Source organism: Pipistrellus hanaki, assembly GCF_964339955.1.
Source record: "Pipistrellus hanaki genome assembly, chromosome: 5".
NCBI classification, from domain to species: Eukaryota; Metazoa; Chordata; class Mammalia; order Chiroptera; family Vespertilionidae; genus Pipistrellus; species Pipistrellus hanaki.
In genome coordinates this window covers 66,155,664-66,179,047 of record NC_140507.1, presented here as the reverse complement: position 1 = coordinate 66,179,047, position 23,384 = coordinate 66,155,664, and the positions used below count along the sequence as shown (strand labels likewise).

The 23,384-nt window shown below is 44.5% G+C and overlaps 2 protein-coding genes across 2 annotated transcripts; both read right to left on the bottom strand.

Moving 5' to 3' along the window:
- Positions 1-3,476: 3,476 nt before the first annotated feature.
- LOC311623317 (disintegrin and metalloproteinase domain-containing protein 20-like) lies at positions 3,477-10,865 on the bottom strand (the record flags this gene model as incomplete). Its single annotated transcript, XM_084885326.1, has 2 exons — positions 3,477-5,756; positions 10,851-10,865. The coding sequence occupies 2 exons, from the start codon at positions 10,863-10,865 to the stop codon at positions 3,477-3,479; spliced, it is 2,295 nt and encodes a 764-aa protein (XP_084741452.1).
- A 75-nt stretch (positions 10,866-10,940) lies between these two features.
- LOC311623316 (disintegrin and metalloproteinase domain-containing protein 20-like) lies at positions 10,941-22,022 on the bottom strand (the record flags this gene model as incomplete). Its single annotated transcript, XM_084885325.1, is given in 7 exon segments — positions 10,941-12,023; positions 12,027-12,055; positions 12,058-12,289; positions 12,293-12,628; positions 12,632-12,810; positions 12,813-13,029; positions 21,984-22,022. Coding segments are annotated over 7 exon segments (2,115 nt in total).
- Positions 22,023-23,384: the final 1,362 nt, after the last annotated feature.

The following is a 23,384-nucleotide window of genomic DNA, read 5'->3' as shown; positions in this document are numbered from 1 at the left end:
GTGCATGAAATTTGTGCATGGGGCGGAGGGGGAAGTATCTCTCAACCTGGCTACATCCTTTCCAATCTTGGTTCCCTCATGGGATGTCTAATTACGAGGGCTGTGAGGGCTGGCCAGGGCTGCAATGAGCTGTGATGGCCAGCTCGACCTGCTAGGGGCTCTGGTGGCTGGCCAGGCTGCAAGGACCTGTGAGTTCCAACCAGGGCTGCTAGGGGCTGCTGGGGCTGGCTGGATCATTTGGGGCTGCCAAGGCTGGCCTGGGGCTGGTAGGGCTGGCTGAGGAATCCTGGGCTGTGAGGGGCAAGGCCATTGTATGGATTTCAGGCATCAGGCCTCTAGTCTCTATAAACTAGAGGCATGGTGCATGAAATTTATGTACATTGGGTCCTCAGTCCAGCTAGCACCCTCTTTAATCCAGGACCTCTCAGGGAATGACTGACTGCTTCTAGCAATCCAGGACCACTGTCTCCTAACCACTTTCCTGTCTGCCTTCCTGATCATTCCTATTCCCTTTGCCTCCCTGCCTGATTGCACCTAACTGCTGCCTTTATGGCGTAATCACCCCTAACTACCTGTGCCTTGAGCACCAAGGATTTTTCCCCCTGGCTGTAAGCAGGAACTCAAGATCAGAATTTCCTCCCTCTGAACAGGCCCCCTCACCCAGGAACCAGGCCAGCTTTGCCCAGACCAGCTGCAGCTCAGGGGACCATTAGAGGGTGGCATTGCCTCGGCCACAACCACGAGGACTCAGGACCGTGAGACAGGCAGCTTGCCCCTCTCTCAGGCTGCAGGCACAGTTGCTGGTGGTTGAGACTACGGGGTAGGTAGCATGCTTCTCTTCTGGGCCACAGCTTGGCTATTCCCCATTCCTCTCTCACAAGCTCATTTGTGCCTGGCTGGTCAACATTCCTCTGTCAACAGTGTTGAGTGTATGAGCAGTTCTGGTGCTAGAGTGCAAGGGCACATGTGAAAGTGTGAGGGTGTGATGACTATTTGCACATTAGCTCTTTATTATCTTATTATATAAAAACCCAGGGTCTGTAATGACTGAAGGCTTGACCAAACACAGGAAGTCAGTCCTGCAGTCAGTGCTGGGTCACCACAGCAACTGACTCTTGCCTTTGCAGGCTCAGTGACCAAGCACTGAAGGCTGAGGGGGCTTCTGATCATGCCCAGAGAGAAGTGTGGAGAGAGAGGCATGGTCTAATTCCCAGCCTCCATGGCAGCTGTTGATCAGCCCATGCCTCTCTCTCTCTTTCTGGGTATCTCCAACAGCTGTGTGTCATTTCCTCGCAGGGCTCTGAGGGGGCTGCTGATCAGCCCCACTATTTGATTACGCCCAGAGATAGGCCTGGAGATGCTGACTGGCATAGAAACAGACCAATTATAATAAAACTAGATAAACTGGAGGAGCCAATGGCTGCCTAGGAGGCAGAGCTTTTGATTCTGACTTGCATAGCAATTGAGCAATCAGAACCAAATTCGAGTGAACTGCAAAGGCAGAACCTAAGTTGGGAGATGAGGAAGGGTTTTAAGGGCAACAGCTGTTTGGTATAAGGTGTAAGAAAGTGGTTAATTTTTTAATGACTAGTTTGGCAGTATAGTGCATATGGCTGGCTATCAGTACAGATATAAGGATTATGTATTTTTGTCTGCCAAGAGCATATCCTCCTGCTGAAAAAGACTCCCCTCACTTCCATTTAAGTAATTCTATCCTATATAATCTATCTATACTACTAAAAGGGTAATATGCTAATTAGACTGGGTCAACTGGTAATCTTCCAGATGTCTGACATCCTTCTAGATAAAATCATGGTTGTGGGAGCCCAGGCAGAGACAGTTAGGGTGATCAGACCAGCAGGGAGGGCATTTGGGGTCAAGATCAGGCCATCAGGATAGGACAGTTGGAGGCATGATCAGGCCAACATGGGAGGGCAGTTCAGGGTGAGATCAGGCCAACAGGGGAGAGCCATTGGGGGTGAGATCAGTCTCACAGGAGAAGGGGGACACAGTTGGTGGGCAACCAGGCCATCAGGGAGGATACTTGGGAGTAACCAGGCCAGCAGGGGAGGGCAGTTGAGGGTGAGATCAGGCTGGCAGGGGAGAGCAGTTGGTGGTGAGATCAGTCCAGCAGGGGAAGGGAGTTAGGGGTGATCAGGCAGGCAGGCAGAGGCAGTTAGGGGTAATCAGGTAGGCAGGAGGTGAGTGGTTAGGAAGCCAGTGGTCCCAGATTGTGAGAGGGAAGTCCCATTGCCAATTTAGGCCCAATTGTAGAGGGTGCAGGCTGGGCTGAGGGAGCCACCCTTTTCCCCTATGCACAAATTTCACACACCAGGCCATTAGTATAGGATAAAATCCTAAGCGACTATTACAACCAAATGACCTAACAACTGAACTACTGGTCGACCAGTCACTAAGAGGTGCACTGATCACTAGGGGGCAGACATGTAATGCAGGAGCTGCCCACTGGTGGTCAGTGAGCTCCTAAATTCAACCTCCAGTGGATGGCCAGCCTCCCATGGCCCTTCCCCCCAGATGACCAGGTGGTCAATGTGCTCCCACTGCTTACCTCCTATGACCACCCAACCTCCCATGGTCTCTCCCCTAGCTGGCCCTGATGGTCCTAATTGAGGCCAGCAGAACCTCCCTCGGTCCGTTGTCCTTAGCCACTGGCCCCGATTGTCTCCTTCCCCCCACCAGCTGCTAACCTCCCCTAGTCCCTCCTGCCCCCTGGCTAGCTGGCCCCTATCCCCTCCACAGGGACTGGGTATGATGGCTCTCATCAACAGCCAGGCCTAGAGACCCCATCTGTGCACCAATTAATGCCCTGGGTCTCTAATAATTTACACATGATAAAAAATAAACTCTTCTTGCTGAAAATTATAAACCTACTTTTGCCCTGCCCTGTATTGTATGTACACATAAAGGACAGGCTGAAAGTTACTATCTTTGTAATGTTTAGAGCAGCTAATGAGGCAAGGCTGGCATGAATAATAATCAAACATTTCTCCAGGTTACCAACTATTGCAGAAACTAAAAATGAGAGGACTGGCAAAGAAGACATTTAATTTGTATGTTTGCATTTCCTGTGTGACAAAGCAGAGTACAAGTGGCAAGGATGGTAAGAATTGTGACACAATTGCAAAGACAAATACACATTACCCATTGGCTGTACCTTTGCTCAGGAAACACAAAGGGACTAATTCCATGAACAATTGAACACTAACACTACTCAAAATAATGCAAAATAGCAGTATTCTAGGAATTAGGATATTTTAATAATTGTTTAATGGCCAGTGTTTTATCATCTGAAATAATTATGATTCACAGCAATTAGGTCAATGGTCTGTGAAATATTCTGTAACATTTCTACAGCCCGGAGAATAAAACTTAGTACATGGGAGACTGGATACAATTTGGTTTCTTTTTTGAAACTGTAAATTGTAACTTTTCTTTTTAAAATGCAGTAGAACATTTCATTGTTCTTCCTTAGATGGAATTGGGATGTCCTGCTGTTTTTCGTTAGGTAAAGTCTTGATATTTTGCTCTTTGTGCTCATCTGAAGATGACACATTCTTCTCTTTACTCTTATCTGTTCTCCTCCATAAGACAAAACCCAAAATTAAGAAGCATAATAAAAGAAATAAAGGAATCATCCAGAGTAGTTGCAGGTAATGGTTCTTTTGCCTAATATCATTTTTTTTTTTCTGAGGGGGTGGCCCACTATCATTACTACCTCCACTGCCTTTTTCTAGGCAGAAGGGAGGATCCCACTCATAGTTGCAATGGCAGTGCTGTCTGTTGTTGCAGACTCCTCTCATATTGCAGGTCTCAGGTGAACAAAAATTTAACAGAAGCGACCTATTGACACACTTCCTCTCGATGCAGACATGTTCTGCCCCACACTCTGTCCCATCTTTCACATCACCAATGTCAGGTATGGTCATCCCAAAGTGGTAGTCGGTACCCCAGCAGGTGAAGTCATTGATGCGAGCCCAATGCACAGTAGAATGATTTATCAGATGGGGAAGTTCTATCACATTTTCACACTGAATCCTCCCACACAAGGTATCTGAGATGCTACATCTTACGTATTTAGCTTTTCTTACACCACAGTTCCCAAAACGGTCACCTAGGATGTTCATTTCTGTGTAGCAGCTCTGATCTGCATTCTTGGCCTCTTTGCCAAAAATGTTCCTGCACTGCTCTTCACGGTTATTGCATCTTTTTTCATAGCAGTAGCCACCGTCCTTGCATGATACCCCGTTCTGCAAGTACACATCCTCTGGACAATGGTGGGAGGTCCCATTGCACCACTCTGGGAGATCACAGTCATTTTCCTCTTGTCTACAAACTTCACCAGTTGGCAGGATCTGGCAGTCTTTGCAACAAAGCCCAAAAGCACAAGCAGCCCCAGGCCTGAGAGTGCAGTTGGACTCACAGCACGGATCTTTCATACACAATTGTAAAGCGCCACAGTCACATTCTTCTCCTTCTTCAACCACACTATTCCCACACTGTGCAGGTGTGAAGATGTTCCCTTTATCTGATGACCTGTACATACAATTTCGCCCTGCCAGGTAGCCCATCATGTTCATGAAGTCAGCATAGCTGCAGTTGCTGAATGTAGTTCCAACTGCTTTATCTGCAGCCATTAGGCAGGTTTGTTGTCCACATGTACAAGTTTCTGCATCATGATCCATTCCCAAATTATGACCCAGCTCATGTGACACGATGGATGCCAAATCATTCAGATCATTGGTCATGAAACTATCAACTCCACAATTTCCACTTCTACATACGCCTTTTATATAGGCTAAGCCAAAATCAACACCATAGTGATGCTTTACAAAAAGATGGACAACATCATTTGGAATGCGGTTATTGAAGCTGGTTTTCGTCCATTTGCAAAATTCCTCCAGGAGAGTCTCTAAATTATCTATTGGAAATGGGTTATTTGCAGTCCAGATCTCAATTCCCATTAAAACCACATCAACATCTAGTGGACTTAATAACTGATGAACTGCATTGAGCACAAGTAGTACTTCATACTGCACAGCTGTGACATTACTTTGGTGATGAAGATAGCGAATGTGGTCCACCACCACTGCCAGTTCAAGAATCCGCCTGTGGGTCCACCAGCCTTCATACTCACTCTGCATCAAAGTGAAATTAACAGTCTCTTGAAACTTCAGTTGTCGTGCAATTTCTTCATCTGTTACTGCACATCTCATAGGTGGCCACTGTGTCTTCTCCCTGTCCACTTTATATATGAAATGCTCAAATGTGGTAGAAAGTGCTTTGGGCTCTATTTCATAAACAATGTCATTTGCCTGTAATATTCCCTGAAAACCTCCCAAGCAGGTACTGATAGCAACCAGGGATTTTGGGTCTCCCTCCACATAACCGTGATAGTAGCAGTCATTCTGGACAAATGGCTGGTCCTCAAGGAGAGCGCCTCGGTCTGTGTAGGTAAACACTTGCAAGTGTCTGGATAGAAAATGCTTGTTGACCTTCATGTGTATGACCTGATTTTGGCCCCCAAAATGCATTCTGTAAGAGATCCAATCTTTATTCTTCATGCCAAATCCAGTGCCTGTTACCTTCAAGGGAATCACCACTTCTGGGGGACCATAACGTTGGGAGTACGCAACCTGGAACCATCCATATGAGAACAGAATCACTCCAAGCCACAGTAGCAGCAGAATGTTGCTCACACACACCAGGGCCTTACTCACAGCCATTATGGAGCCACCCTACACAGACTCTGGTGAGAGCAAAAGAGGACAGGTAGGAAGCATCACTGTTCCCTCTGAGCTGGGTGTTCTGGCAGGCTCAGACCATGGGTGCACACTGGAAGAGAAAATAAAAAGAAGAGTAGAGACAGGGTTGGCAGTTATGGGAAGGCCAATGTGGAGGAGAAAGAGAAACATAAGAGTTAATATGGATTAGTGTTGGACTGAAGACATGACTCAGAATATTGATTGCATTTGCCCTTAAGAAATCTTAAGGCAACCTGGATCATGTGGCTGAGTTGGTTGAGTGCCATCCCATACACTTAGAGAACAATTGGTTCAATGTCTGGGTTGTGGGTTCAATCTTCAGTTAAGGGTGTGCATGAGATAGCAGAGCAATATTTGTCTCATTGTTAGTTCTATGTCTCTGTCCTTTTCCCTTCCTCTATCTCTAAATATCAATAAAAACATTTTTAAAGAAAGAGAAATTGCAAGGCTGTGTGTGCCTGTATGAAAACATGATGTTTGGTCATAGATTGACCTCTTTTGAACCTAGATGAATAATACATAGGTTTTAAAGATACTGTTGTTTAGCTACATCTATATGAGTTAATATTTTATTTTAAATATATTTTATTGATTTTGTACAGAGAGGAAAGGAGAGAGATAGAAAGCTAGAAACATCGATGAGAGAGAGTCATGGATCAGCTGCCTCTTGCACACCCCCTACTGGAGATATGCCCGCAACCAAGGTACAAGCCCTTGACCGGAATCGAACCAGAGTCCCTTCAGTCCCCAAGCCGACGCTCTATCCATTGAGCCAAACCGGTCTCGGCGGAGTGAGTATTTTTATAATCTGTACTAATAAAAGGGCAATATGCAAATAGGTCACAACACTCTCACAGTAACAACTGAACAATGACTCACCAAGCAAGATGCATGGCGCAACCAGACCGGCAGGGGTGGCAGTGAGGGGAAACCAGGCTGGCAGCGGGGGATAGTGAGGGGTGACCAGGCCAGTGAAGATGCAGAGTTTGGGGTGATCAGGCTGGTGTGGGGGCAACTGGGCCAGAACAGGGCCAATGAGGGTCACTGGGCCAGTGAGGGGGCAGTTGGGGGTGACCGGGCCTGTGGGCAGCAATTGGGGTTAGCAGGCTGGAAATAGAGGACAGTTGGGGCAATGAGGCTGGCAGGGGGGCACTATTGGGTGACCAGGCCAGCATGTGGGACACTAAGGTGTGAGTAGGCAGCATGTGGGGCACTAAGGTGTGACTAGGCCAGCGAATGGGCAAGTTAGGAGTGACCAAGCTGGCAGGCAGAGACAATTAGAGTTGATCAAGCTGTCCGGGGGGGCGGGGGCAGTTAGGGGCAGTCAGGCAGGCAACTGAGCAGCTACAAGCCAGCAGTCTTGGATTGTGAGGGACCTGCCAGCGTTCACAACCCGAGCTTCATCAGGAAGGTCATCAGGACGAGCATCTGAAAGGTCGTCTGGACAGTTGTTCTACTGTTCAGTCTAATTAACGTATTAGCTCTTTTTTATTTAGGACTAGAGACCCAGTGCATGAAATTTGTGCATGGGGCGGAGGGGGAAGTGTCCCTCAACCTGGCTTCATCCTCTCCAATCTGGGTTCCCTCATGGGATGTCTAACTACAAGAGCTCTGAGGGCTGGCCAGGGCTGCAATGAGCTGTGATGGCCAGCTCGACCTGCTAGGGGCTCTGGTGGCTGGCCAGGCTTCAAAGAGCTGTGAGGTCCAGCCAGGGCTGCTAGGGGCTGCTGGGGCTGGCTGGTACATCTGGGGCTGCCAAGGCTGGCCTGGGGCTGGTAGGGCTGGCTGAGGAATCCCGGGTTGTGAAGGGCAAGTCCATTGTATGGATTTCAGGCATCAGGCCTCTAGTCTATATAAACTAGAGGCATGGTGCATGAAATTTATGTACATTGGTTCCTAAGCCTAGCTTGTACCCTCTCCAATCCGGGACCTCTCAGGGAATGACTGACTGCTTCTAGCAATCCAGGACCACTGTCTCCTAACCACTTTCCTGTCTGCCTTCCTGATCATCCCTATTCCCTTTGCCTCCCGGCCTGATTGCACCTAACTGCTGCCTTGCTGGCCTAATCGCCACTAACTGCTTGTGCCTTGAGCACCAAGGATTTTTCCCCCTGGCTGTAAGCAGGAACCCGATATCAGAATTTCCTCCCTCTGAACAGGCCTCCTCACCCAGGAACCAGGCCAGCTTTTCCCAGACCAGCTGCAGCTCAGGGGACCATTAGAGGGTGGCTTTGCCTGGGCCACAGCCACAAGCACTCAGGACCATGGGGCAGGCACCTTGTCCCTCTCTCAGGCTGCAGGCACAGCTGCTGGTTGCTGGGACCATGGAATAGGCAGCATGCTTCTCTCCTGGGCCACAGCTTGGCTATTCCCCATTCCTCTCTCACAAGCTCATTTGTGCCTGGCTGGTCAACATTCCTCTGTCTACAGTGTTGAGTGTATGAGCAGATCTGGTGCTAGGGTGCAAGGGCACATGTGAAAGTGTGAGGGTGTGATGACTATTTGCACATTAGCTGTCTATTATCTTAATATATAAAAACCCAGAGTCTGTAATGACTGAAGGCTTGACCAAACACAGGAAGTCAGTCCTGCAGTCAGTGCTGGGTCACCACAGCAACTGACTCTTGCCTTTGCAGGCTCAGTGACCAAGCACTGAAGGCTTAAGAGTCTTCTGATCATGCCCAGAGAGAAGTGTGGAGAGAGAGGCAGGGTCTAATTCCCAGCCTCCATGGCAGCTGTTGATCAGCCCATGCCTCTCTCTCTCTTTCTGGGTGTCTCCAACAGCTGTGTGTCATTTCCTTGCAGGGCTCTGAGGGGGCTGCTGATCAGCCCCACTATTTGATTACGCCCAGAGATAGGCCTGGAGATGCTGACTGGCCTAGAAACAGACCAATCATAATAAAATCTGGATAAACTGGAGGAGCTAATGGCTGTCTAGGAGGCAGAGCATTTGATTCTGACTTGCATAGAAATTGAGCAATCAGAACCAAATCCGAGTGAACTGCAAAGGCAGAACCTAAGTTGGGAGATGAGGAAGGGTTTTAAGGGCAACAGCTGTTGGTATAAGGTGTAAGAAAGTGGTTAATTTTTTAATGACTAGTTTGGCAGTACAGTGCATATGGCTTGCTATCAGTACAGATATAAGGATTATGTATTTTTGTCTGCCAAGAGCATATCCTCCTACTGAAAAGGACTCCCCCCACTTCCATTTAAGTAATTCTATCCTATATAATCTATCTATACTACTAAAAGGGTAATATGCTAATTAGACTGGGTCAACTAGTAATCTTCCAAATGTCTGACTTCCTTCTAGATAAAGTCATGATTGTGGGAGCCCAGGCAGAGACAGTTAGGGTGATCAGACCAGCAGGGAGGGCATTTGGGGTCAAGATCAGGCCATCAGGATAGGACAGTTGGAGGCATGATCAGGCCAACATGGGAGGGCAGTTCAGGGTGAGATCAGGCCAACAGGGGAGAGCCATTGGGGGTGAGATCAGTCTCGCAGGAGAGGGAGGACACAGTTGTTGGGCAACCAGGCCATCAGGGAGGATACTTGGGAGTAACCAGCCCAGCAGGGAAGGGCAGTTGAGGGTGAGATCAGGCTGGCAGGGGAGAGCACTAGGTGGTGAGATCAGTCCAGCAGGGGAAGGGAGTTAGGGGTGATCAGGCAGGCAGGCAGAGGCAGTTAGGGGTAATCAGGTAGGCAGGAGGTGAGTGGTTAGGAAGCCAGTGGTCCCAGATTGTGAGAGGGAAGTCCCATTGCCAATTTAGGACCAATTGTAGAGGGTGCAGGCTGGGCTGAGGGAACCACCCTTTTCCCCTATGCACAAATTTCACACACCAGGCCATTAGTATAGGATAAAATCCTAAGCGACTATTACAACCAAATGACCTAACAACTGAACTACTGGTCGACCAGTCACTAAGAGGTGCACTGATCACTAGGGGGCAGACATGTAATGCAGGAGCTGCCCACTGGTGGTCAGTGCGCTCCTACAGAAACCTCCTTTGGGTGGCCAGCCTCCCATGGCCCTTCCCCCCAGATGACTAGGTGGTTAGTGGGTTCCCACTGCCAACCTCCTCTGACCACCCAACCTCCCATGATCTCTCCAGCCAGTTGGCCCAGATGGCCCTGATTTGGGCCAGCAGAACCTCCCTTGGTCCCTTGTCATTGGACACTGGCCCCGATTGTCTCCTTCCCCCGACCAGCCGCTAACCTCCCTTAGTCCCTCCTGCCCCCTGGCTACCTGGCCCCTATCCCCTCCACAGGGACTGGGTATGATGGCTCTCATCACCAGCCAGACCTAGGGACCCCATCTGTGCACAAATTGATGCCCTGGGTCTCTAATAATTTATACATGATAAAAAATAAACTCTTGTGGGCTGAAAACTATAAACCTACTTTTGCCCTCCCCTTATTGTATGTACTCATAATGGCAGCCTGAAAGTTACTATCTTTGTAAAGATTAGAGCAGCTAATGAGGCAAGGCTGGCATGAATAATAATCAAACATTTCTCCATTTTACCAACTATTGCAGAAACTAATAATGAGAGGACTGGCAAAGAAAACATTTAATTTGTATGTTTGCATTTCCTGTGTGACAAAGCAGAGTACAAGTGGCAAGGATGGTAAGAATTGTGACACAATTGCAAAGACAAATACACATTACACATTGGCTGTACCTTTGCTCAGGAAACACAAAGGGACTAATTCCATGAACAATTGAACACTAACACTACTCAAAATAATGCAAAATTGCAGTATTCTAGCAATTAGGATATTTTAATAAAGTTTAATGGCCAGTGTTTTATCATCTGAAATAATTATGATTCACAGCAATTAGGTCAATGGTCTGTGACATATTCTGTAACATTTCTACAGCCAGGAGTATAAAACTTAGTACATGGGAGACTGGATACAATTTGGTTTCTTTTTTGAAACTGTAAATTGTTGCTTTTCTTTCTAAAATGCAGTAGAACATTTTATTGTTCTTCCTTAGGTGGAATTGGGATGTCTTGCTGTTTTTTCCTTAGGTAAAATCTTGACATTTTGCTCTTCTTACTCACCTGAAGATGACACATTCTACTCCTTACACTTATCTGTTCTCCATAAGACAAAACCCAAAACTAAGAAGTATAATAAAAGAAATAAAGGAATCAACCAAAGCAGTTGCAGGTAATGGTTCTTTTGCCTAATATCAATTTTTTTTCCTGAGGGGGTGGCCCACTATCATTACTACCTCCACTACCTTCTTCCAGGCAGAAGGGAGGATCCCAATCATAGTTGCAATGGCAGTGCTGTCTGTTGTTGCAGATTCCTCTCATATTGCAGGTCTCAGGTGAACAAAAATTTAACAGAAGCGACCAATGGACACACTTCCTCTCGGTGCAGACATGTTCTGCCCCACACTCTGTCCCATCTTTCACATCACCAATGTCAGGTATGGTCATCCCAAAGTGGTAGTCGGTACCCCAGCAGGTGAAGTCATTGATGTGAGCCCAATGCACAGTAGAATGATTTATCAGATGGGGAAGTTCTATCACATTTTCACACTGAATCTTCCCACACAAGATATCTGAGATGCTACATTTTACGTATTTAGTGTTCACTAAACCACAGTTCCCAAAACGGTCACCTCGGGTATTCATTTCTGTGTAACAACTCTGATCTGCATTCTTGGCCTCTTTGCCAAAAATGTTCCTGCACTGCTCTTCACGGTTATTGCATCGCTTTTCATAGCAGTAGCCACCACCCTTGCATGACACCCCGTTCTGCATGTACACATCCTCTGGACAATCGTGGGAGGTCCCATTGCACCACTCTGGGAGATCACAGTCATTTTCCTCTTGTCTACAAACTTCACCTGTTGGCAGGATCTGGCAGTCTTTGCAACAAAGCCCAAAAGCACAAGCAGCCCCAGGCCTGAGAGTGCAGTTGGACTCACAGCACGGATCTTTCATACACAATTGTAAAGCGCCACAGTCACACTCTTCTCCTTCTTCAACCACACTATTCCCACACTGTGCAGGTGTGAAGATGTTCCCTCTAACTGATGATATATACATACAATTTCGCCTTGCCACGAAGCCCATCCAGTCCATGAAGTTAGCATAGCTGCAGTTGCTGAGTCTAGTTGCACTTACTTTTGCTGGAGCCATCATGTAGTTTTTATGTCCACATGTACAAGTTGTTTCATCATGATACATTCCCAAATTATGACCCATCTCATGTGACATGATCTATGCAAAATCATACAGATCATTGGTCATGAATTTAAAGTGTTTCTACATACACTTTTTATATAGGCTAAGCCAAGACTAATACCGAAGGAACGCTTTACCAAAAGATGTACAATATCATGGGGAATGCGGTTACTCAAGCTGGTTTTCTTCCAATTGCAAAAATCTGGCAGCAGCTTCTCTATTTTTTCTATTGAAAGTGGGTAGTTAGCAGTCCAGACCTCAATTCCCATTAAAACCACATCAACATCTAGTGGACTCAGAAACTAATATACTGCATTGAGCACAAGTAGTACTTTATACTGTACAGCTGTGACATTACTTTGGTGATGAAGATAGCAAGTGTGGTCCACCACCACGGCCAGTTCAAGAATCTGCCTGTGCGTCCACCAGCCTTCATAATAACTCTGCATCAAAGTGAAATTAGCACTGTCTTGAAATTTCAGTTGCCCTGCAATTCCTTCATCTCTTACTCCACATCTCATAGGTGGCCATTGTGTCTCCTCCCTGTCCACTTTATGTATGAAATGCTCAAATGTGGTAGAAAGTGCCTTGGGCTCTATTTCATAAACAATGTCATTTGCCTGTAATATTCCCTGAAAACCTCACAAACAGGTACTGATAGCAACCAGGGATTCTGGGACTACCTCCACATAACCCTTATAGTAGCAGTCATTCTGGACAAATGGCTGGTCCTCAAGGAGAGCGCCTTGGTCTGTGTGGGTATGCACTCGCAAGTTTCTGGATAGAAAATGCTTGTTGACCTTCATGTGTATGACCTGATTTGGCCCCCAAAATGCATTCTGTAAGCGAGCCAATCTTTATTCTTCATGCCAAATCCAGTGCCTGTTACCTTCAAGGGAATCACCACTTCTGGGGGACCATCACGTTGGGAGTATGCTACCTGGAACCATCCATATGAGAACAGAATCACCGCAAGCCACCGTAGCAGCAGAATGTTCCTCACACACACCAGGGCCTTACTCTCAGCCATTATGGAATCATCCTACACAGATTGTGGTGAGAGCAAAATAGGACAGGTAGGAAGCATCACTGTTCCCTCTGAGCTTGGTGTTCTGGCAGGCTCAGACCATGGGTGTACACTGGAAGAGAAAATAAAAAGAAGAGTAGAGACAGGGTTGGCAGTTATGGGAAGGCCAATGTGGAGGATAAAGAGAAACATAAGAGTTAATATGGATTAGTGTTGGACTGAAGACATGACTCAGAATATTGATTGCATTTGCCCTTAAGAAATCTTAAAGCAAGGAGAAACCAAGATGGTAGTATAGGTAAACCACTGCTCTGCCGCCTCACACAACAACTTTAAAATTAATACTAATATATAGGAAATAAATCACCCAAAACCATGGGAAGGGTGGCTGGAAGAGATAGGAGTGCCAGTGCTGAAAAGCTGAGGATCCTAAGTACAGAGGCACGCAATTCGGCCTGCTGGAGGGCAACTGGGTGTGAGGTTTTTTTTCAACCCGAAGGGAAACAAGCTCCTGATCACTTTGAAATCCAGTTTCTGGGGTCATATGGGGGACCCAGACGCCTATGGGGAGAAGCTTGTCTATTGGCCATCTGGTCTGAAAGTGAGGGTGACTCTCTTGCAAAGGTGAGAACAGCAATCATTGTTTACTGGGCTCGATTACAGGGATGTGGGGACTTGGAAACGCAGTGTCTTGGACACAGGGAAAGGCAGAGAAGGCTGATTGCAGCCATTGCTGTTAGCTATGCCCCAGTGTAGTGGCATCCTGAGATCCTGCCCCATCCTGAGGCCCAGCCTGCACATTCTACAGACCAGCCTAGGCATGGCACAGCTGCTTTTGCATATAAATGGCCTGTATTATGGCAGCTTAAAGAAATAAACTGTAGCTCCAACAACAAAACTGCAAAGTCTCAAGCAAACAGGAGAAAACTGTAGTTCTTGCGGTAGCTCCTGCTGGGTGGCCTAGACAATAGCTTAACTGCTCTCCACTGGAGATCCAGAAACTAGTATATCTAGTGGTTGGTGTGAGACGACACTAGATTTCAACTACTCTCATAAGAGACACATTCAAGAGACAGATTTTCCCAACCCTGGCTGAAACTCTGTGGATTCAGGTTCAAAGGGTGGAGTTCAGGCATCTGGAGACTCAGAGACTGGGATACTGGAGGAGAAAGGAGCCAAAGTGGGCAGAGTCTACAGTCATGCATGAGTGAGTGTAAGCAGAGAGGTCTGACCGAGGAGGTTGCTGTGGCCTCTCCATATCGGAAGGTGTCAGAAGCTCCAGACTACTACAGAGACGCAACCCAATTCCTGGAGAGCACCTGGGGCACCCACTCTCTTGCACGGAGAATCTGAGACAGACAAATGGAAACTCAGGGGAGCCGCAGAAGGCAGATGTCTGAAGCTTGTGCACAAGGGCAGGGCTGACTGCAAGCCAAGGCTGTCAGCTCAGCCCTGAGACTCCGCCCCATCCAAGCTGAGCACAGAGGCATTTGCAGTTTTGCAAATCTGATCCTATAAGATTGTCTCCAATACAGAAGGTATCCCAGAGTAGACACAGTTGATACTCACATCCAATGGGCCTGAAGGTCAATTCCTCCCAGTGATACCTACAACAATTAAGACTTAACTACAACAAGGCTGTACATGCAGTCCACAAAGGGAAGCACCAAGAGTGTCTACCTCAGGTAACTGGGGAGGCTGACCCACTGGGCCATCTAGGACACTAAACACACAAAGTGATTCTACCAAATTTGGGAAGCAGCAAAAATGCCAAGACAAGGAAATAGATCTCAAACAAAAGAGAAGGAGGAGAAAAACAGACTGTATATAGAGTTCAAAACCATGGTCACAATATTTTTCAAGAATTTCCTAGAAGAGACTGATAAAATAAATGAGATCTTTGAGGATATGAAGAGGGATCAACTAGAAATAAAGAATACAATGACTGAAATAAAAAAATATTATACAGAGTTCTAAAAACAGACCGGAAGATCTCAAGAATCAAGTCAATATTTGTAACACAAAGAGCCAGAGGACACTTCCCTGCAGAAGCAAGAGGAGAAGAGAATCCAGAAAGTTGAAGATAGTGTAAGAAACCTCTGGGACAACTTCAAGCGAACCAACATCAGAATTATGGGGGTCCCAGAAGATGAGAGAGAGCAAGATACTGAAAACCTATTGGAAGAAATGGTGAAAGAAAACTTCCCCCACCTGGTGAAAGAAATAGACTTACAATTACAGGAAGCACACAGAACCCCAAACAAAAGGAATCCAAAGAGGACCACAACAAGACACATCACAATTAAAATTCCAAGAGCAACAGACAAAGAGAGAATATTAAAAGCAGCAAGAGCAAAGCAGGTAGTTACCTATAAAGGAGCACACATACTATTGTCAGCTGATTTCTCAACAGAAACTATGCAGGCCAGAAGAGAGTGGCAAGAAATATTCAAAGTGATGAATAACGAGAACCTACAACCAAGATTACTGTATCCAGCAAAGTTATCTTTCAGAATTGAAGGGCAGATAAAGAGCTTCACAGATAAGAAAAAGCTAAAGGAGTTCATCACCACCAAACCAGTATTATATGAAATGCTGAAAAGTATTATTTAAGAATAGGAAGAAGAAGAAGAAAAAAAAAAAGATAAAAATTATGATTATCAAATACATATATATCAACAGGTGAATCTAAAAATCAAGTGAATTAAAAATCTGAGGAACAGATGAAACTAGAGAATATAATAGAATCAGGGGCAAAGAAAGGGAGTGGATTGATAATTATCCTGGGGAAAAGGTTATGGGAGGTGCAGGAAGAGACTGGATTAAAATTGTACACCTATGAATGAGGACAATGAGGGGAGAGGAAGGTAAGGGTTGAGGGTGGGGAGGGAACTGGGTGGTAGAAAGCTATGGGGGAAAAAGGAGAAACAACTGTAATAATCTGAGCAATAAAGATTTATTAAAAAAAAAAAAAAGGAAACCTGGATCATGTGGCTGAGTTGGTTGAGTGCCATCCCATACACCAAGAGAACAACTGGTTCAATGTCTGCTTTGTGTGTTCAATCTTCAGTTAGGGGTGTGCATGAGACAGCAGAGCAATATTTGTCTCATTGTTACTTCTATGTCTCTCTCCTTTTCCCTTTCTCTATCTCTAAATATCAATAAAAACATATTTAAGGAAAGAGAAATTGCAAGGCAGTGTGTGACTGTATGAAAACATGATGGTTGGTCATAGACTGACCCCTTTTGAACCTAGATGAATAATACATATGTTTTAAAGATACTGTTGTTAAATTACATCAATATCAGTGAATATTTCCAAGGGTCTTCAAACTCCGGCCCGCGGGCCACATGCGGCCCACAGAGGAGTCTGATCCGGCCCTCCAGGTTCTTTGGGCAGTGAGCGCAGCTGAGGTGTTACAGTAGGAATTAGTAGTTCATATAGTCCGGCCCTCCAGCTCTCTGAGGGACCGTGATCTGGCCCCCACTTTAAAAAGTTTGAGGACCCCTGATCTATACTAATAAAAGGGCAATATGCAAATTGGTCACAACACCTTCACAGTAACAACTGAACAATGACTCACCAAGCAAGCTGCATGGGGTAACCAGGCCAGTGAAGGGGCGGCAGTGAGGGGAAACCAGGCTGGCAGAGGAAGGCAACTGGGCCAGCACGGGGCAGTTGAGGGTCACCGGGCCAGTGAGGGGGCAGTTGGGGGTGACTGGGCCAGTGGGCAGCAATTGGGGTGACCAGGCTGGAAGGAGAGGGCAGTTGGGGGCAACCAGGTTGGCAGGGGGGTACTATTGGGTGACCAGGCCACCATGGGGGGGGGGTACTAAGGTGTGACCAGGCCAGCGAATGGGAAAGTAAAGAGTGACCAAGCTGGGAGGCAGGGGCAATTAGAGTTGATCAGGCTGGCAGGGGTCAGTTAGGGGCAATCAGGCAGACAGGCAGGTGAGCAGTTAGGTGCTAGCGGTCCCAGCAGTTGGATATCTCCCGAGCATTGGAGAGAGTCCAGGCTGGGCTGAAGGGAGCCCCCTCCCCCCCCTCTCCCCGCTATGTGCACACATTTTGTGTACCAGGCCTCTAGTAAATATATAAAACAAATGGACTTATTGGAAAGGTGAACATATGTCATGTTTGAGAATGAGTTCCTATTTATAATTAATGACTTAATATAAATATTGATATACTAGAAGCGCAGAGTACATGAAATTTTGTGTGGTTAGGGTCCCTAGGCCTAGCCTGGCCTCCATCACATTGTCTCATTGTCTCTGCCACCCTGCAATGCTATGTGAAGCTCCCCACCCCAGAATGCTCCACGATGCTTGCAGCCCCTTGACTGCTCTGTGAAGCTTGCTGCTGTCTCGCGAAGCATGCTGCAGTGTGCTCTGGGAAACTCTCCCCACCCCACCATTCCTCCGTGAGGCTCCTGACCCTGCAACTGCTCTGTGACACTCCCCTGCCCCACGACTCCTTTGGGAAACTTCCTGCAACCTGAATGATTGCTCTGCTAAGCTCATGGCCACCTGGTGTAGCAGCCTGCCACTGCCACTCACCATAGGGGGGGCTGGCGGAGAGAGGGTACTGAGAGTTGTTCCATGCACGTCATGGTGATTGGTTGCTCATTTGGTTGTGATGCCACCAAGCTCTTTATATACATTAGGGTACATTTTATTTTCAATTTTTTATTTTTATTATTTTTACAAATATTTTTTAAATTTTTCAATTACAATAGACATACAATATTATATATTGTTAGGAATATGCCTAGTGAATAGACCTTATATAACTTACAAGTAATTATCCCAATGAATCTCAGATCTATCTAATAAAATACATGCATAGTTGTTAGAATATTATTAACTATAATCCCTCCGCTGTACTTCACATTCCCATAACTATTCTGTTACTACCAATTGTACTTCCTAACCCCTTCACCATTTTTTTAGTAAACCCCTCAATCCTTCTCACATGTGGAAACCATCAAAATATTCTTTATATCTATGAGTTTTTTTCTGCTCTGCTTGTTCCTTAATTTTCTTTTAAAAAAAAATTCAATTGTTGATACATATGTATTTATTGCCATTTTAAATTTTATTTTAGTTTTTCAGCTTAAGCTATAATTGACAAATAAAATGATAAGATCTTTTAAGTGCATGAAACATTTCTTTCTTTATTTATTTTAAAATTTATCTTCATTTTTGAAAGTGTTACAGATGTTCCCTTCATTCCCATTGACCTCTTCTCCTCCCCACTTCGGTTCCCTCTCAGGCCTTCAGCCCACTATTGTCTGTGTCTATGGGTTATGCAAATATTGCCTATAAGTTCTTTGGTTGCTCTCTTCCCTCACCCCCCTCCCTTCTCTCTGAGGATTCTGTCTGTTCCATATTTCCATGTCTCTGTATATATTTTATTAGTCATTTTATGTTGTTCATTAGATTTCACATATATGTGATACTTGTCTTTCTCTGAGTGACTTATTTCACTTAGCATAAGACTCACTAGATTCCTCCATGTTGTCTTAAAGGATAAGAGATACTTCTTTTTTATACAGCTGCATAGTATTTGATGGTATAAATTAGGGGTGTGAAATGTCTGACCTGCAGACTGTCAAAGGCCTGCTAAATCATTTGATCTGGTGCTGCCAAGGCATTAGGGGTAAGTTAATTAAATGCTCTTCCAAATATTGCAGGCTAATTTTTAATTTTGTATCATCTGCCCGTATGATGTTGTAAATATCCAAATGGTCTCTGGTAGAAAAAAGTTTCCCCGGTGCTGGACATGCACTGCTGAGGTTCTTGTTTTGGCATTAAGAAAAGTTCAGCAATCTGGAGAAAGGCTGTGTATAACTTAAATAAGTATCCAGAGACAAAAGATGATTTTGAAAGGCGTTGGGGGTCAGAGGAGCCTAGCTAAAGAAACTAAGTTCTCTTTGTCTCCGGACCCCTTGCTTTTTATTAACACAAATTGTCTAAGGCATGGTGGAGCTGTACACTTCAAAGGGTATGGTTTCATACATAAGCATTGTCAGATTGGGGAATTGCCTGAGGCTGTTCAGGCGTTTAGCCAATAAGAGAAAATAACATGTAGATTATGATGTCCTGAGCTGTCTGGCAGCAATCAATCAATTTAATGCATCCTTTTCAGGTTTGGGGAAATGCCATTAGCCATTTCCAAGAGGCAATAACATATGTGACTCATCCCTTGTTGAGTCCCCAAGTTCCATCAACCTTTTGATGAAACTCTTGCGATTACGACAAGCTGGAATTGGCCTCTGGCAATGTACCACAGGTTTTTTTTGTTTTTGTTTTTTAAATCCATTCATCTACTGATGGGCATTTGAGCTGTTTTCAGATCTTATCTATTGTAAGTAACACTGCTATGAACATATATTCTTTCTGAATGGTGTTTCAGAGTTCTTAGGATATATTCCTACCACTGGGCTCCCAGGGTCAAGTGGAAGTTCCATTTTTAACTTTTAGAGGCAACTCCACACTGTTTTCCATAGTGGCTGTACTAATCTGCATTCTCACCAGCAGTGTACCGGGGATCCTTTTTTCTCCACATCCTCATCAGCATTTGTTTGTTGATTTATTGTTGATTTATTGTGTCAGGAAAGTGTGAGGTGGTATTCCATTGTTGTTTTAATTTGCATCTCTCTGATGATTATAGTGATGTTAAGCATTTTTGATATGCTTTTTTGCCATTTGTATATCCTCTTTGGAGAACTGCCTATATAGAATCTCTGCCTATATTTTTAACTGGATTGCCTGCCTTTTGTTGAGCTTAATGAGTACTTTATATATTTTGGAAATTAACCCCTTATCAAATGTATCAATGGCAAATATGTTCTCCCTTTTCACTTTGATGCTAGTTTCTTTTGTTGTGCAGAGCTTTTATTTTGATATAGTCCCATTTGTTTATTTTTTCCGTTGTTTCTCTTGCCCTAAACCAGGTTTGGGAACATTTTTTTCTGACAAGGGCCATTTGGATATATATGTATATAAAACCTCATTTGCTTAATATAATTCACTTATAATAAATTTATATTGCTATGAAAAAGCTCCTAGATTTATTGAATTTTGAATCCTGCCAGTGGTTGCCTTGGTAGGGCCAAACCAAATGATTTCACAAACCTTATACTGTCCATGGGCCACATGTTCCCCACCCCTGCCTTAGGCATTGCATCAATGAAAAATTTGCTACGTGAGATGTTTGATATTTTGCTGCCCAACTTTTATTCTGATCCATTTAGCTAGCCCAGTAGTCAGCAAACTCATTAGTCAACAGAGCCAAATATCAACAATAGAACGATTGAAATTTCTTTTGAGAGCCAAAATTTTTAAACTTAATCTATATAGTTAGGTACATTCTTTTTTTTTTTAAATAATATATTTTATTGATTTTTTTTTACAGAGAGGAAGAGAGAGGAATGGAGAGTTAGAAACATCAATGAGGGAGAATCATCAATCAGCTGCCTCTTGCACACCCCTACTGGGGATGTGCCCGCAACCAAGGTACATGCCCTTGACCCGAATCGAACCTGGGACCCTTCAGTCTGCAGGCCGACGCTCTATCCACTGAGCCAAACCAGTTTCGGCATTAGGTACATTCTTTTTTTTTTTTTTTTTTTTTTTTTAAATCACAGTGAACAAATTGAATCCTTTCAAATGTGTACTTTTTTTTTTTATAATATATTTTATTGATTTTTCACAGAGAGGAAGAGAGAGGGATAGAGAGTTAGAAACATCGACGAGAGAGAATCATCGATCAACTGCCCCTTGCACAGCTCCCACTGGGGATGTGCCCGCAACCAAGGTACATGCCCTTGCCCGGAATCGAACCCGGGACCTTTCAGTCCGCAGGCCGACGCTCTATCCACTGAGCCAAACCGGTCCCGGCATTAGGTACTTTCTTATTAACTTAATCAGGGCACTCCTAAACTGGCCTTTGCTAAAAACTCAAGGGGCCAAATAGCCACATGTGGCTCAATAGCCGCATTTTGCTGACCACTGAGGTAGCCTATGTTTTCAGATTGGAGTATTTAAGACATTTACATTTAAGGTTTTTATTGATAGGTACATATTTGTTTAAATTTTTATTCTTTATGCCTGTGTTCCTCCCTCTCTCTTCATTTCTTCTTGTTACAAGAGTCCCTTTGGTAATTAACACTTTTAGTATTGTTTTTTTTTTCTATCTGCAAAAGCTTCTAATTTCACCTTCAACTTTGCGTGATAGGCTTTCTGGGTAGAGTAGTGGATTCATTCCTCTATATATTTTATGCCATCATCTTTTGGCTTGAAGTCTTTCTACTGAGAAATCTGCTCACAGTACACTGGGAAGCTCCCTTCTAGGTAACTTTCTGTCTTTCTTACAGCCTTTAAGATTCTTTCTGTGTTGGAAGAATTAAGGAACCAAGATGGAGTAAACACTGGTACTGCACCACAACAAAATTACAACTAAGATACAGAGCAACCATCATTCAGAACCTCCTGATACTAGCTGAATGGAAGTTTTACATTTAGAGAGTTAAAGAAGAAAGAACATTGAGATGGGTAGGAGGGGTGGAAGAATGGAATGGGCTAGTTTTATAACCACATGTCATGTGTTTTTAATAGGGAGGGTTATCTTAGCTGAAGAAACCTCCTGTGTGGAGCATGGGATCCCAGCCACATAGCAGGCCCCCAGACCATGGATTTAGAGCCTGGAAAAGAAGTCCCCATAACTTCAGGCTGTAAAAACCAGTGGGAATTGTGGCTGAGTGACATGGAGCTGCTGGAGTCCAAGGCAGTTCCTCTGAAAGGGTTTACACATGAACTGACTTGGATCACTCTCTCTGAGCTGCAGTGTTGGTAAAGAAACTTGAAATGATACAGGGAGAAAATAACTTGTATGACATCAAGGCAAGAACTTGAGGGCAGCTTTTTCCCAGACAAAAGTGCTGGAGCCTTCCCTGCAGGCACCATACCTGAGTCTCCATCAACTTGGTCCACAGTGCTTGCTCCATCCTGGTGATTTTCTGAGATCCTGCCTCATCCAAGCTGTTTTCAGTGGCTTTTCCATATGAATGGCATGTTTGGTTCAGATTTCAAATTTTCCTAAAAGCTTTTAAATAAGCAGCATTTGGAATAAATCTTTCCCATACCTCTTGATAAGTGGCTTGAGTCCTAGCACAAGCAGCAGCTTGCCAAGGCTCACAGCATGGCCTCTCCTGGGCACCTCCTGGGCCAACACAAGTAGTATCCATCTAAAAATCATTCTGTAGCTTGTACCGGGTATCCTTAGGCAGGTCACAGGCAGACTTTTAAACATATGGGAGGCTCCAGAGCCAGTGCACCTGATTGATACCATACCAGATTAGAACCCTTCCATATCCACGAGTGACAAAGGGGTGGGCTGTTGAGCATCAAAGCCCCACTAAAGCAAGTCCAGCTCCATAGGGTGTTTACTGCAAAGCAACTCTTGCCCTGTAGTTGTAACTAGTCCTCCCCACCCCATGCATGAATTTAGTGCACTGGGCCTCTAGGAAGATATACACACATATAAGTAATATCCTTATAACCCATGCTACTATTCAAGTACTGCCATTGCCTATTGCTGACTGAATATTATGGAACATACTACAATATGTAAAAGACATTGATAAATTCTTTTTTATATCCCCACAGTTTTGTCCAATTGACCAATCTCTGTACCTTAATTACCATTTCCCTTCTCAGTCTTATTGATAACTTAACACATTGTAGGCGGATCATGAGCATTCTCATTTTTTTATATTACACAGTGTTTTACATAAATGTTAAAGGCATGCCTTAAAATTAAATACCAGTTTGAAGTTATTTATTACATGTTTTTACAAGTTAATATCTTTTTAAAGTATGATACTTTGTAAAACGTTTTCTGTACTCATTCAATAGAAATTTACCTGACCACTGGGTAAAGCTTGCAATAAAACTATTGGTGTACAATGTGTTAAGTCACAGTTTTTCAAAATATGAGTAACTATCAATTAAAGCACAATTTTGTAACTTTCAACCAAGTAAAAGATACTGGAATAGGAAATCATAAGTGTCATAGATACCCCTAAGGATGTGAATAGTAATAAAGATTCTTATCTCTCGGTGTGTGTGTGTGTGTGTGTGTTTGTGTGTATTTATATTCATGCATACACAAATCCAACTGCTTCTTTCTTTTACATGAAATTCTTGAGTTACTTACCAGCAGAAAAATTGATGGTTCCATGGTACTTTCTAGCTATAGCCATACTCATCGATAGTTTGTATTTTCATTTGAGATCACCCTTTTTTGTCTCTGGTTTGATTACCTTATAGTTGTAGTTTTCTAGCAGCAAGACTTTCCCAGTTCTACA